The sequence below is a fragment of the Anguilla rostrata genome, chromosome 10 (assembly GCF_018555375.3).
Source record: "Anguilla rostrata isolate EN2019 chromosome 10, ASM1855537v3, whole genome shotgun sequence".
NCBI classification, from domain to species: domain Eukaryota; kingdom Metazoa; phylum Chordata; class Actinopteri; order Anguilliformes; family Anguillidae; genus Anguilla; species Anguilla rostrata.
Window position 1 is genome coordinate 11,880,232 of NC_057942.1, and position 15,606 is coordinate 11,895,837.

The 15,606-nt window shown below is 40.7% G+C and overlaps 2 protein-coding genes across 4 annotated transcripts; one reads left to right on the forward strand and one right to left on the reverse strand.

The window, feature by feature from the left end:
* Positions 1-1,390: 1,390 nt before the first annotated feature.
* Positions 1,391-9,282, reverse strand: tmem120b (transmembrane protein 120B). 2 transcript variants are annotated; one of them, XM_064354092.1, is made up of 12 exons: positions 9,071-9,282; positions 7,324-7,442; positions 7,056-7,172; positions 6,848-6,907; positions 6,224-6,319; positions 6,009-6,098; positions 5,623-5,688; positions 5,382-5,443; positions 4,776-4,868; positions 4,102-4,166; positions 3,529-3,597; positions 1,391-3,111 (listed from the first exon to the last, which is right to left on the reverse strand). In XM_064354092.1, the coding sequence occupies exons 1-12, from the start codon at positions 9,131-9,133 to the stop codon at positions 2,995-2,997; spliced, it is 1,017 nt and encodes a 338-aa protein (XP_064210162.1). In that variant the 5' UTR covers positions 9,134-9,282; the 3' UTR covers positions 1,391-2,994. The 2 variants fall into 2 exon arrangements, with proteins under 2 accessions (XP_064210162.1, XP_064210163.1); XM_064354093.1 differs by lacking the exon at positions 9,071-9,282 and adding an exon at positions 8,693-8,900.
* A 1,542-nt stretch (positions 9,283-10,824) lies between these two features.
* On the forward strand, positions 10,825-14,142 carry morn3 (MORN repeat containing 3). Of its 2 annotated transcripts, none has more exons than XM_064354094.1 (5): positions 10,825-11,512; positions 12,463-12,620; positions 12,859-13,018; positions 13,356-13,561; positions 14,030-14,142. In XM_064354094.1, the coding sequence occupies exons 1-5, from the start codon at positions 11,371-11,373 to the stop codon at positions 14,105-14,107; spliced, it is 744 nt and encodes a 247-aa protein (XP_064210164.1). In that variant the 5' UTR covers positions 10,825-11,370; the 3' UTR covers positions 14,108-14,142. The 2 variants fall into 2 exon arrangements, with proteins under 2 accessions (XP_064210164.1, XP_064210165.1); XM_064354095.1 differs by having other exon boundaries at positions 10,841-11,512; positions 13,377-13,561.
* Positions 14,143-15,606: the final 1,464 nt, after the last annotated feature.

Sequence of the window (15,606 nt, forward strand, 5' to 3'; positions counted from 1 at the left end):
CACATACCTACATATTTAGTGAAAATTGTTGGGATGTTGCAAACCACTAGTTAGCCGCTAAAACAGGATGGCCAGGTTACAATACTGAAAGTACCTAAAAAGAGCCTGCAGAGTTCTGGAAAAAGGTCTTGTGGACAAATTGACTCATTGATGATTGTGGAGGTCAAAAGGAACAGCCAGAGATCGAAAGCAGCCTTATCTGTGAAACATGGTGGTGGGGTAGTCATGGTTTGTGAATGTCAGGCTGCCACAGGCACTGGCTCACTTTTCTTCATTAATGATGTAGCTGCTGATAACAGCAGCAGGATTAATTCTGAAGTGTAAGAAGCATCTTATCTGCTCAAGTTCAACCAAATGCCTCCAAACACATTGGAGTGCGCATCATCCTACAGCAAGATAATGATTGCAACTTGTCCCCAAAACAACCAGGATCTGGTTTCAGTACAGGCCTAGCAGAGCATCACAGGAGAGGATACTCAGGACCTGGTGATGTTTATGGGCCACAGATTTCAAGCAGTCATTGCAGGACCAGGATATGCAACAAAGTACTAAACATGACCACTTTCATTCACATAACATTACTATGTCGCAAAAATTATGGTGCCCTGAAATGGGGGGATATGTATCAAAACTGCTGTAATTTCTACACGGTGAGGCTAAAATGTATAAAACTACCATTTAATAAAAGCTGAGAATCTGCACTTTAACCACGTGAAGTTTCTGATTACAAATCTAAAATTGTGGAGTAGAGCCAAATCAACAAAGAAATATTGTCTTTGTCCCCAACATTAAGAAGCTCACCGTATACACGCATACACACATACACCCTTCTTTGCCACGCTAACTGAAAGGTCCAGTTTGCAGCGCGGTCTATATAGTAGGAGCCATTTCATACAGAACAGTGGCCTGTTCCTATTCCTAGAATCAAGGAAATGATATGCTGGTGAAGTCAGATAAAGCAACAGGGGTGTAACAGCACAGTTGGCTCACAAGGGCTCTCTCTGCACCCAGCACTGTCCTAAATTTAACAAGGGATATTTATACCGTTGCGAGTTGATGCAGAGTGGAGGGTGCACGGTGTACGGGACTGAATAATTCATCACAGTCTACTCAGGAAGGTTACAACCAGTTAGGACACGCAGGCACAAAGGAAAAGGGTACTGAGATTTCTCAGCCAGGAAAAGGGCTGAGTAAATGATTTTCCTTTTCACCTGCACTTTAGATGCCATAGATTTTAAGCACCACCCTCATACAAGGAAATCATTATATGAGCACCACCAAGTGGCGACACCATGCAATTGCATACCCTCTTCAGCCACCCCCCCCTCCCCCATACAGCCTCCTTCCTCTCAGAGCTGTTGAGTAAGAAATAAAAAAGGATTTGAAAGTATTTCAGCAGATCAGTTTTAATAATTTTATGGCAATGTACACTGATTGAGTCTGAAAAACACAACAGAAATGCTTTCATCACTGAACAAAATGTTCATCCCGGCTCTATTGCGGCTAGGAAGACAATGATCATGCATGGGCCACTGCCGTTCCACAGGGTAAGCCAAGGTTCTGACACCAAAGAGATCCCGTGCTATATGAACACACAAAACTGAACACAACACAATGGATACAGTATCATCATACTTTCGGGGAAAGGGTAGGAAAACAACCTGTTGTGCGTTGAGGCGGCCATGTTACAAATAAACCGTATATTTTGTCAGTGAATTATGGATAAAATGCTTTTGTTAATCAAACGGCAGTTTCTGCATTATTGCAGAATAATGAAAACGGAACACAAGGCTTTGCTCCCATCATGGATGGCTTGTGGGTGAAATGGAAGGGGAGACCACTACACATTCAACAGTGACAGGTAATGCAGCAGCTGTTTGTAAACAGAACTTCTTCCTTTTTCTTTTTCTTTTTTTTTAATCACTTGAATTACAAGGCAACGGACAAAGCTGAACACCGTGTTCTAATGTTAGGACCTCTGTAATGCACTGCCGCTGCTACCTAATGAACACCTCTGTGTCCAATCGTGCCTCATTTTACTGCCATTTCGTTCAGGGTTAGAATCCATGGGCAACGTAGTCACGGCTTTGGCACGTCGTCTGCGGAACTACGTAGATAGTCACATTAATCCAGAGATCTCAGCAGGGTTAGCAGCCAAATTACTGCAGACATTTAAAGCAAGTGTGAACTGATAACCAATGCAGGTTAGACTTTCACAGCTATTATACCTCTTACCGTGACATCTTTTTTTAAGCAGGTTTTTAAAAAACAGAAAATAAAAATAAAAAAAAACTCATTTTTGTTTAAATGTCTGAAGTTTCTGAACATTTTTTCTAGAATCTGTAAGACATTTCACAAATATAAAGTCAAGGACAGAGAGAATTTACAATTAGATACAAGTGAGCAGCAGTCTAGCCTGCAATGTGATGCATGCACTTTGATCAAAGGGCAGTATTGTGACAGCATATCTACTCTATGCCTATCTGTACATTATATTTGTTTTTTTTAATATATATTTATGTCTTACATTGCATTTCTGAATTTATTTATTCTATTTCTGTATTGCATAAAGTTTGAGAGAGCAGGCTCCCCCATACATACACAATGCACTCACGCACACAAACCAAAATCCGTTGGAAATAAAAATTAAAAAAACAAAACAAAAAACTGTTCATATGCCCGCGACAGTACGACTTGAGGCCTCCAGGGTTTGCAGTGGTTCCGTGGTTATGCGATTCCCTCTGGAACTGGATGCGCACGGGGAAACAAATACAAAACTACACAGGTCATCCACCGGAAACGAAGGAAACTCAGAATGGCCTTGATCAAACAGCGAAGGGGTCCAGCAAAGTCACCAAGATCGCACGGAGAGGTTCTCTCTCCTTCCTGGAATCACCGGACAGAAAGAGCCCAACAGCTGTGACGCTCGACTCCCTCCTCTTCACCGGCCCACCTGAAAATCAGGGGTTTCTCCGTCCCTCTCTTCCTTACTTCCTATTCCTCCTTCTGCATTTCCCCTTTGTTTTTCTGGACCTTCTGGTGAACGACTTTCAGCGTCGTGAGGAAGTTTCCCAGGAAGAGTACGAGGAACGTCAGGGCCAGCATGAACACCTGAAATACGCCCCCCGTCACACGAGAGAAGAAGCAATTACCCCCAATCGCCTAGACAGCAAGTTTTAAATGAGCGAGCCATGATTCATCTCCCCCCCCCCATAACCTTGGGACACCAATGGCTTGTGTTCTCTGTGTAATAAGCAGAAACTGTCACCGTCTGCAAATGTTGACCGAGGTTTTAAGTCACTAACCGTTGAAATGAATCATTAACATGCTACAAGATGGATTAAGGACATTTACACAGCTGAGGTCGTACATCTGTCATACAAATGCAGACATGGGTAGAATTAACGGACACTTCAAATCCAGCCATCAAATCTGTCAAACCAGGGTAGAAGGTGATTTACGCATCAGGGTCAAGGGACAAATGGAATAGTGAAATCACATATTAAAAGAGCAGAGCTCAATGCTCACCTGCCACTCCTTGCAGTCCTCATGTCTGGACAGCCCAAATAGCGTCACTGCATTATACAACTGCCAGAACTGCCACAAAAAAAAACCAAGAGCGTTTTAATTAAACGAGAAGCAAAAGAACCCCCTGGATACTGCTTCCAGACTGGCTGGCTTGCAGCTATTAGGAACACCAGCACTCCTCCCTCCACTAATCAGAACACAATAGACCTCAGACACAGGTAATGAGATATGCCCATCAAACCAGCTGCTTTCACTGTGTCCCTGGTTTGTGCTAGGCAACAAGTACGAAACTGAAACATGCCCTTTTAGCCCTGTTCACCGTGCAATGTGGTGGAACTGTCCCGGGCTTAAAGGTGAATGGCTGCGCTGCGGTACGGGAGGGTCTGTCTGCACAACCACTCGGCGGGTGCGATCACACCACCACTGTTCAGAGGTCGGCGCTGGACCGTTCCTCCGGGCCGACACCTGCTCAGCGTTACTGCTCTGCACTTTGGCTGCTGGAACCCCGCCCACAGACCGACAGTCACAAAGGTTACCCGATATCACTTCTGACGTCCGAGTGGCTGCACTTACGTGGCCAAAGAAGAGGAAGGGGAGGAGGAACGTGAGCCCTCTCCACATCCAAGACTGAAATCCCTCTGAAAAATAAATCACCAAATACAACAGAGAACAATGTTAAACGAGCACTCCGACCAGTCCGCTTAATGACATCACAACACAAACAGGACAGCCTATTTGTGGTCCCAGAATGCCAGTATCTTATGACTCTTTTTAACAGAAACCCTTCTTTGCTCAGAGTACTAACTAATCTTTACTGGAAAGCTACATATCCAAGGTCCCCAGTAATTAAGAGAAGACAAACATTCCATCCTTGGCACCAATGAGGTTTCCAAACAACCAAATCTAGCCGGAAACCTCCAATGCTAATTTGTCAAGCACGTGAACAAAAATGATTGGCTGTTGCCCCCACTGGTGTTGAATGCTTGAACAACTCCATCAGAAACCCATCTGCATTGCAGATGAACCCATGTACTCTCACTGTGACTGACTGTAATCCATTAACAGATTTAAAGGAATTATTCATCATCATCAACAACAACAACAAAAAAAGCAGCTCAACCACAGTGTGACAGCTTGTTCCCCAGTCAAGATAAACAACACATACAATCAGAATCCCTTTCAGGCCATTGGCCAACCTGCAAACCAGTTGGCTTTCTGAACTTTCCTGTCACATTAAAATAACTTACCCACAGTTAAGTCGAGATGATTTCTTTCTCCTAAAGCTCGTAACCTGTAGAGACAGCCACTTTGGTAGTAATACTGGAGAAACTGTACAAAACCTTCAAAAGCAAGAAATCAAGTTAGTCCTCCTAAAGAAGATGGCCAAAACATTTAAACATAATGACAAGCTATTCCTAAAGCTGAATGCTTTCTGGCTTGATAGAGGTTCAGAGCCTTGATAGATGATTCAACAGCAGTGTCAAGCTTGGACCCAAACTTGCAGCCCCCATAATAAAAGAAAAAATGGACTGCATTTATATAGCGCTTTACAATTGATGCCTCTCATTCACCCATTCACACACCAACGGTGAAAGGCTGTCATGCAAGGTACCAATCAGCTCGTTGGGAGCAATTAGGGGTTAGGTGTCTTGCTCAGGGACACTTCGACACGCCCAGGGTGGGGGATTGAACCAGCAACCCTCCGACTGCCAGACAACCGCTCTTACCTCCTGAGCTATATCGCCCCTATAATAATAATAATAATAAGACTCTGGGGCTCTCACCCCTACAGCATATAGCTCTCTACCAGCAAACACAACACATTGACTTTTCAGTTTTTATTGGAAGCTTACTTTGATAGACACAGAAGGCCAGGAACTGATTTCGGAACATCCGATACATCTCCCCCTCGGGCCTTTCCAGTGGCAAAACAAGAGAGACCAACACCAGGGGTCAGCCCATTCACTCGTTTCCTCACGACACAAAGCACATGAGCTGGTGACCTCTGGATAAAGCGGCTCTGCTGAAACCATTCCAGAAATATATCCAAGCCTTGAATGTGAAGGAACGACCTGCTTGATATACACAACTCACCATGTCAGCATTACACCTGACAGAAAGGTGGAGACGTAGTGATGCAAAACCCACCAGCCTTTTATTCTAAAGGGAAATGAGAGAGGAAACAGTATCAAGTTCAACAGAAACTTTGCTTGACTGCAATTATAAATCCCTTTAAACATTGCATTTGTTCTATTTTGCAATTTTTATATGATGAGTGCAAATAAATAAATCTAAAAATCTAAATCAAAAAACTGAAACACACAAATCCAGGGTTCCTTGGTGGACAGAGTACGGATTTTACTAGGACAAAAGCTACATAAATGGCTACACTCAAAGCAATATTGCCATTTTCTATTCTGGCCGATTCCAAACCTATACGCGACCACAAGACAAGCAGATGACCCATATCCACTGTTTACCTGGACCCATTGCTCCTGAGAATGCTCTCCCGTATCGTCAGTGTGCAGTAGTACCAGACCAGCAAAAAGTTGAAGAGTTCATCTGTAACTCTGAAACAACAAATTGTATGTCTCATTCATGTGTGTGTCACTGAAAATCAGACAGCAAACACTGATTTGGTGAAGTGAAAAGAAAGCATGTTAAACCCGCCCACACCAAGGCAGATGAAACTCACCGGTAATTGAGCAGGAACCAGCATGTTATGGCACCGAACATCAGGATTATAGTCATGTAAAGCTTGAACTTCTCATATTCATCTTTGTAAGCAAATCTGTTTGTGGAGGGGAACAAAAGCATCAATTAAGCAAAGCTGAACAATGCAAGCCCATGTTTTTTTTAGTTTTCTCCTCTAAATCTAGTGTTTGAATGCTGAATGTTTATTCACCAAAGAGCCTTGCCAATTGTTGCTTATTGTTCTATAGTATTTCTAAAGCACTGCTTTCCTGTGCTATATAGCATTATATAGCATTTTACTGAGATTGTATGTACAGTTGAATTTTTATTTATGTAAAATAAATTAAAGATTTTCCACAGTAGCCTGAAGGTAAGTAAAACTGTGATAAATAAAATGTGAAGTAGAACTGCAACAAATCTAAATTGTAAAGCAATGAGCAGCACACACCTACGTGTGCACAACGCGCTCTTTGATAGCATCATTACAGATGACAGTGTAGCATAAAATTCAGGGAAAGAATGAGTGTCTACTAAATGTTAAAATGTAATACAATGTATCATCCAGTGGCAGCAAAACAAGCATCAGACCACCGTTTAACATATTAATGTTACTAATCAAACTTACTTTGCCTGGGTGCTGAGAAGAGTTACATTCACATTGCCAAGTACCAAACTTAAGTACAACCTGAAACAGAGCAACAAATAAGAACACAGGCCTTAAAAGCAAACATGAAGGAAGTGGTTGATAACACTTTTCACTCAGCACTGAAAACATGACATTGCTAATATTTTTCAAGCTTAAAGGAACAGCAATGTGCACCACATGAACTTACCCGTTCTTCTTTGGCAAATAAGCTTCCATATCAAAGAAGGCATTTTGCTTGTCTTTGATTTGTGTCTGAATATCCTTTATCTGGTCCATTTCTTTAGAACCCTTTGCTTTTGCACACCTGGGGAATGGGGACAGAGATCGTTTTGCTCAATACAGAGGTAGTATAAAATAGATGATGTTCAAATGGCTGATCAGATTATTGTTTAGACAGCTATCTAGCATGGCCAGCAGTGTGGCAGTTTCCTCTGGCTGCAGTTGTGCATACACACCTGTGTAGATTGAACTTCAGGTCTTGTAGGCCCTTCTTCTGTTTGCTGATGGAGCTGCTACATATCATCTGAAGCTGGGTAAGTTCATCAAGCTTCTGTCTGTAGGTTTTGTGCATTTCCTTTGACATGAAAGAAAGAAAGAAACAACCATTTGGATGCAAACTACGTGCAGTAGTCATCCTTGAATGAATGTGCTTCTGCACAGTTCCTCTAATGACACAGAGTGCTAGGTCTACAGTCCGCATGTTACTTGCATGCTGGCTGTTCATGACAACGCTACTTCCCTCACAGGGAAAACAGTTGCATTGTGATAAAAAAATAAATATCTGCTTAGCAGAAGACAATAAGGTGGTAGTATATAACAACCTTACTGAGGCAATGCCCCAAATGAGATGCGCGATCATGACTATTTGGCTCAATGTTCAGTACTGTGATTCAGACCCAAGAAAATGTTAACCCTCGGGTCACCTAGCCATCTCATTAAAAGCGAAGCAAATTCTATGTTTCAATTATGCACAATACACTAAATAAAAACTATAGAGAAAGGAACATTGCATGTAACAGAAATAGAACAATGCAATAATTATGCCGCTGTTCACTTTACATTTACAGCAAATGGGTTTATTTATATTTCTTGTTCTCCAAAATTCACGAAATCGCAACTTGGCCAAGGTTCCACTTGAACTACGCGATAATTAAGCCTGGACATCAAGCTAAAGTGTCACTAAACCTTATAACAAACGTTCAAAGTTAGGAAGACCGCAATACACGATTAAATTCGTAATATAATTACGAATACACAGCGGTAATTATCCCAATGTCAATTGATTTAACAACAATGTATGCCATGACTACTCATTATCTATTTTTATTTTTTAACATAAGTCACCATATGAAACCCCCCCCCCCCCCCCCGATAAATCGTGATTCAATAAGAAATGTATTCCGTCTAACTAGGAGAATAGTGAACCGCGATTTAGCTAGCTACCCATACTATTACTGTAACTAAAGAGCAGTACACTAGACAGCTAAACTTTGCATACATCAGCAACGTAAGTAACGCAACATATTGTAACATAACCAAGGGAACAACTAGACATCTCATCGGTTAGCCTCAACCAGTTTCCTCTGTTAAATTATTATGAAGTTCATTCGACTTTTGTACCCTTTTTGTCGTTCAGTTTTTACCCAATAACAGTTAGCTACCATGGACACTGATTTGACCCAAGTCAACCCAAGTGAACCTTCAGCTAGCCTCATACAGCTACCACGCAATTCGGCTACTCTCAGTTCAGTCAGCTAAAGCAAATCTATCAAACAAATTAACGTTAGCAAGATTAGACACTAAAAATGTTGACAAACCAACTACCTGGCCTTAGCAGTGAAAGTGGTTGGAACTTCAGCCGTCGCAGGCTAGCTACAGGCCTTTGGCTAATTTGAAACAAAAGACATTGTAGCCGGTTAGATAGAGAGCTAACCAGAGGTTGATGTATGCCCGAAGTAGGATATAGGAAGCTAACTCAACAATCTATCTTGCAGCAGTGCTCAGACATGCATGTCACCGGTAGCTAGCTAGCAAACATGCTAACCACCAATGACTCAATCTAAAACGCTAGTTTGTTAGATAGCTGATACGTAGATAGCTAGGATGGCTACAAAGTACAAACAACACTGATAACCACAGAACTCCTCAACTTCTCTGACAAAAGCAGGCCAATACAATTATTTTCGTCTAAATGTGACCTACCTGCAGCTGCTGAAATTCTTGGTCAATTTCTTCCCATTCTGTTTTGCACCTTTGTAGTGACATTCTTATATCTCATAGAGCTCTCCCCTTCTCTGTCATTCACACAGTCCCACAGCCAGTACACCACAGCTGCACACGGTAGAGCAACTCTATCCAGCACAATCTACAAACCCCCCTCTCTAACTCCCTCCTCCCTGCTCTCTGCTCTCTGGTACTGTGCATGCGCGCCATTATAACGTAATTCACAAGCGTCAATTTGGCGCAAGTAGTGCGCAGTTCATAAATTTATATGTCATGTGGATTAGTCAATACAACTATCGTTTCCACTGAACTGTCATTGATCGTTTCCTGCTATTACCAGGTCCAGGCATTGTACATATCAAATAATATGCGCAGATCTTCATCTGAAATGATCGCAGTGAAATAAACCTTGACGCAATTAAATTCTTCATGACGTTGTGTCTCGAACCACTTTGGCGCAGGTACATACCCCCCAGTAACACTGTCTGAACCAATAAAATATGTGTATGGTTATTTAGCCATAACCAATGGCAAGTGCGGTGATCTCTCTCTCTCTCTCTCTCTCTCTCTCTCTCTCTCTCTCTCTCTCTCAGATAAAAATATTTGATTATTAACAACAAAAATTAAAATAATTATTATATGCACGATGCAAAAGTATAAACCTATGTGCGGAATTTACAGAAATAGATTCTACACTACACAACATTCATCTTCACTTGTATCGCTTATTCCGTGCACCATTTAATTAAATGTTATTTGCTATCGTTATACTGCTGGCATATCTTTATCATGTTTGCGAAAGAAAGGAAATTATTACAAACGTGAATGTTTCATTTTGATTTATGCTCTGATGGGCTGACTATCTCACTCTCAATTGCATCGTTTATCATAAGCACCTGATATGAACTACTCAGGTAGACCTTAAGGCTAAATCAGTTAAATCTTTTACGTTTTAGCCTACCGCTTGATGTCACTGTTGCATTTCTTTGAGCTTGTATTGTACACATATTATAATCACTGGGTATGCTCAGAATAGATCCAAAACACCAAACCAGCTCTATAAACATTGTTGTCAAGTGTTTGTGGGGCTTACGAAACTTTGTTATTTCTTAGTATGTCATTATAAAATTGGAAATGTTATTTCTACGCACGCGCGAAGGATGCACATGATCTGCGCCACTGACCTTGAATCAGTCCTGATTCAGTTTTGTATTCTCACAAATTTTGTTTACTGTAGGCCTATGTCCTTTTTCTGGTGGTTGGTTCTACTGAGATTCCTAGATTCAATTAATGAAATATTTATTTTAAAAATTGATTGCGTTCCTACCAAATTCACTTTTATTCCTAGAACAACTGGCACCAGTAGGTTAGCCTATCGTGTCTGATAAACCAGTTTTCTTCAGGACAAAATACGTTCTCTGTTGTGTTCAAACTGGCATATTACTTAGCTCGCTGGAACCACAAACGACTAACCCATACAACACATTTTAAATGTGTTATCCATTCATTCATTCATTGAACGCATTTTGAAATACAGCATGAACTGTAAACCAGACTGGACCATAGACAATATAAAAATAGGACTGCACACAGATCGCGGCTTGAGCTGCCTCGGTAAAAAATACTACGAGACGACAATGCGCGGTGGTCTATGGCGGTAAGTAGCGTCACATTACTGGATATGTTTGGGAGGCTGCTGCCATAGTCTTTACAGAAGCTCTTTGTTGTTGCTACAGTTCAATGGTTGCTATAGTACCGAAAAGACGCTTAGAAGTCAGAACACTGTAGCCAGGAGAGACAACTTTCAGTTTTCTTTTTCATTCCGATTTCAAGTTCCGGTCTGTGTATGAATAATTGAGAGAATAACAAGTTCCGGTGGCTCCCAGTTTCTGTGTTCCCACAAAAAAGTAAGCAACAGAAATCTCAGCGTAGAGCATACAGACGTCAATAGCTTGTTACTAAGAGATTGTCGTGTTTTTGGGCCAAGCATGTTGACTATCTAATGGAGTAAAAATACATTAAGCGAACAAGAAAAATATTGGCCGTTTTTATTTGGGATTTCGAGGTATTTGCACTGGCTTGATGCTTGGTGGATGGCAGGCAAACTGTGTTGTGATGATGTAGGTTGCTGCTCAAGATCATCAGGTAGCAAGAAGTCTACAACTAGTGAGCGAACTTATCTACTTCGCTAGTCAGTCAGGTAGCCGGGAATTTTTTTTGCATGGCTAGGGCTACGTATTATCCACAATCAGTAGTGTTTAACCAACAATTTGACTATCATGCCGTTCCTCAAATTAACTGGGAAAGAACCCCTAAACAAAATATTGGACCGAATGGCGCAGAAGAATGGCATGCGGCACACAATTTATTTGACCAACGGAGATAAATACACTGGAGAATGGCTGAACGACAAGAAACACGGTAACGTAACGGAAATGTTCGACTAAATGTGATTAATTATAAATCTATAATTAGCTCGTTGTTGGACAGCAATGGAAGGGACACTATTTTGCTCAGATAGTTAATGGAGAACAGTGGGTTTACCCGTGAACTTCTAGTACAGGGGTGTCGAATCTTATCCGAAAAGGGATGGTGTAGGTGCAGGTTTTTCTTTTACTCCAGACCTAAGACGCCCCATTCTACTTATTAAGGAATGGATCCATGGTTAGTTAATTCATTGAATCAGATGTGGTTGTGCTGGGAACAAAAACCTGCACCCACGCTGGCCCTTTGCGGCTAAGACACCGCTGTGGGGTATTTTACGAAGCAGGATTACTGAGTTACTTGAATAACTGCACTGAGTAAAACTTGGAACAGCTCCTTTTGCTTCAATTCCAGATTTGGGATCGCCCCGGGTTTTATTCATTGCAGTTATCCAGCTAGCTCTGTAATCCTGTTTAGGACCCTGTTCCAGGCTATTCTTGACAACCAATGAGAAGATGAGTTGGGCACTTTAAATAACACTTTAAAATAGCTGATGCCCTTCCGCTGCCTCAGTCTGCAGTCTGCAAGATAGATAAAATTATTTGATTGTTATATAGGACAGGTGGTGTACGTTAGAGACGCTCAGCTATATTATACACCATACAATTACTATTTTCCACCTAACTTGTACGTTAATTATTGTGGGAAATGTCATATGGCTGTTGGAGACACATGTTGTCAGTGCAATATATTGGACAAACAAGAGAAGCGTATTTACAAGCGGATAAGTCAAATTAATTAAAAAAAAGATACTTTACACTTCAAAAATAAGACCAAAGGTATTTTTACCATCTGAATTTCTTCAGTGTTGTTCTTCCCTCTCATCTCAGTGATAGACTGAACCGGAGACCATGAATCATGTCAATATTGTTTTCATTTTTAAAAAGGAAAGGGTACCGAAGTTTACAAAAAGACTGGAGCCATTTATGATGGCGAGTGGAAATACGGAAAACGCAATGGTTTTGGGACATTCAGTGTGAAACTACCTGGATCTGAAGAATACACAAAGGTTTACTCAGGAGGATGGAAAAACAACAAGAAGGACGTAAGAACCATGGCTGCAATTTAGCATAGTGCTTTTAAATGATTTTGTAAAATACATCTTACGCACAAAGCTACTGCCTTGCCATGTATTATTAATTCTGTAAGAAATCTTTCATCTTATCTAAGAAATGAAAATCATACATATGTTAAAAACTGGAAATTAGACAAAATCAATTGTGGAAGCACAGTTTTCCCTCATGTTTGAGTAACAGGTTCGTAATGCATATGTATTTTCCCAGGGAAATGGAACTTACTTTTACAGTGAATCCGTCTATTATGAGGGGGAGTGGTGCAATGGCAAGAGGAGTGGTTGGGGCAGGATGTATTATGAGAATGGAGACATATATGAAGGGGAGTGGCTGGAAAATAACCACAATGGCCAGGGAATTTTATGGCTTGGTAAGAAACACTTATTCTGCATAGTACTTGCCCTGTTTTGTGAGTTTCTCAGCTGCACAAGTCATTGCAAAAGTAGAGTCAGTGTTTGAAAGCAGTGTCTTCATGACAAGGCATTAAAATGGAAATGTACAGTTCAGGGTTTTGATGCGCCTTAAGTACAAGGATTATTAATGACAGCACAAAAACATGTTGTCGATGTATTGCACAATAAACCTAGTGGCCAGACTAGTGAAAAACAATTTCCTTGCTCTAATTTGGATGCCAGTAACACACTGATGACTGTTTGATTTTTGAATTTAAGAATGTTGAGTATGTATTAGATTTCCTTGTGGTAGAGTTCTGCTCACTTCTGCTCAAGCTGGAGGTCACAGGTATGAAGGCACCTGGAAGGATGGGAAGAAGCATGGCCCAGGGAAGTTCTTTTTCCCAGACAAAGGTCAGCTTTACGAAGGGGTGTGGGCACAGGACATTGCCAAGTGTGGAATACTGCTAGACTCTGGGAGAAAGGAAGCCTCAAAGCCAACAACCTACCCCATTCCAAAGGTACATACAGCGTTATAACTGCCTTCTGCCCCAACATGCTACTCTGATAGAAAACCCAAGGAAGTGGGTTTTTTCAGCACACTTGATAGCCCATATCTACAGCCAGTGAAGTTCCAGTGCTCTGACAGCATTTCAAATTGATATAAAGAAGTGTAGCAATCCATGTCTGTCTGCTCAAAGCAGGAAATGTTGAGTGCAAGTCATCACAGTTCAGGAAGTTAGATTATTATGCAACTTGAAAAATATGACAATCAGAAAGAAATGTACTGAGAAAGGGCTGAATAACTGTACGATTAAGAGGAAGGACACTTCGTCCTCTTAATTGTACACCTGTGACAGCAGCTCTTAGCTGGCACAATTTTTCTAATTTTCATATTCATTTAGCAAAATGCTTAAGATTACCTTGTAAAATACAGGTAATGTACACTACACTACACCAAATTAATGAATTATTTTCTTCTTTCCAAGGTTTACCTGGAGGATGTTCATTCTGTTCTGATGGAAGCACAGAATTGTCTGAAAGACAATGCATCTTTGGGAGACTAGGACAATAGCTAAATAAATAATCAATAAATAAAGAAGATTGAGACTGCTTTCTTGGCGGACCATACCAGGAACTTCCTGTGTGTGCCTCTTATATCCTTCTGTTAACAGGGGATCAGATGCCATAATATACTATGCTGGTTCTGCTACATTGGTCACTCCACTTCAAGGGTGAATGTAGCAAGCAATAGCATATAAGGTGAAAAATTAGTATTATGAGCATGATTTATACAATTTACATATCATGACCATATGTGAAAGGTATAAACACCATCATTTTATTCATAGAGCATTGAAATTATTTTGTGGCAATGGGCAATATTACTTATCTGACTACCAAAGGAGACTTAGACCTTTGGAAAGAATTTTAGGGTATTTTCCAGGGCCTGGAGGAGGAGGGGGAACTCCGTGGCAAAGTCAAGACCTCCCACTGCAGCTCGGCCGTCGATAACATCACCCTACAGGGCAAGCAGAGGTGGAAACTCCAGGGTCAGAAAGTAAAACTCCTACCATGCGTCTCTTCAACCCATAAACTCACTAGAGTTCACTAAGTTCTACCTCCTGGCTGAAGAATTGTGCTGATTAGCAAATCCAAGTGAATGGAATGAAATACTGGGAAGGACTTTTACATACAGAACCTGGATTTCCCACCTTTGCCAACTCAAAAACAGCAATAGCAAAGCAGCTTGTCAGCAATTAGCATGCTATCTAACACGATGAAACTAATATTGGTTATGAACCAATCTGTTAACTATACTATTTACTGCTTGGCTGGTAAATATTACAGGGAAGTCAGCCAACTATACTGACTGCAAAAGAGGCAGACTGCTAATGCTAACCAGCTAACTACAGCTGCATTCATATCCGTAGCAATTACACTTTAATATGTACTGATAAAATAATATTGCAGTGCAGCTGAGGTATAATAGCCATGTATTATACAGGGGTAATACTGCTGTGCCGTAAATGTATAATATTAATGGAGGATGCACAAATTATGGATAGTGATGTGCCAATAATGACAATACTGTAGTCAAATACTGATATGAGCAATGTATCCCATAACATACTATAGAGCCATTGCTTTTACTTCAAGATCGTTATAGCATGCAGTTTGGTTTTATATGGATATTAGACTATGAATGGTTACTTCTTTGATTTGTATTACATTTTGTATATTATTTGTATTATAGTTTGAAAACTCCCTTATAGTAATAGAACAGCACAGCAATCTGCAGGGAAAGCCACAAAACCATCAAAACCAAGGGATGTCTGTCAAGTTTGTTGCATTATTTGTACAGAACAAACAATGTAAAAAATAATTTGAACTTTTCTATCAACCAGAATACACAATTGGAGGACGGGGGGTCTGTATATAATCATAACAAAGATAATTCATTTTAGCTAGCTAGGTAAAGATGTTCACAAAATTGTTGTCAAGAATTTTATACAAACTGGAAAAATTACTTTTCAGGGTCATGCAACTATTTTCTTGATTTTAC

What these genes read in the sequence shown, in the direction of transcription:
- morn3 (XM_064354094.1), top strand. Translation starts at nt 11,371, where the DNA reads ATGCCGTTCCTCAAATTAACTGGGAAAGAACCCCTAAACAAAATATTG. An exon ending in GCTGAACGACAAGAAACACG is followed by an intron (nt 11,513 to 12,462) that starts GTAACGTAACGG and finishes ATTTTTAAAAAG; the next exon opens with GAAAGGGTACCGAAGTTTAC. An exon ending in CAACCTACCCCATTCCAAAG is followed by an intron (nt 13,562 to 14,029) that starts GTACATACAGCG and finishes CTTCTTTCCAAG; the next exon opens with GTTTACCTGGAGGATGTTCA.
- tmem120b (XM_064354092.1), bottom strand. Translation starts at nt 9,133, where the DNA reads ATGTCACTACAAAGGTGCAAAACAGAATGGGAAGAAATTGACCAAGAA. An exon ending in TGGTTCCTGCTCAATTACCG is followed by an intron (nt 6,099 to 6,223) that starts GTGAGTTTCATC and finishes TTGTTGTTTCAG; the next exon opens with AGTTACAGATGAACTCTTCA. An exon ending in AGGACTGCAAGGAGTGGCAG is followed by an intron (nt 3,112 to 3,528) that starts GTGAGCATTGAG and finishes GGCGTATTTCAG; the next exon opens with GTGTTCATGCTGGCCCTGAC.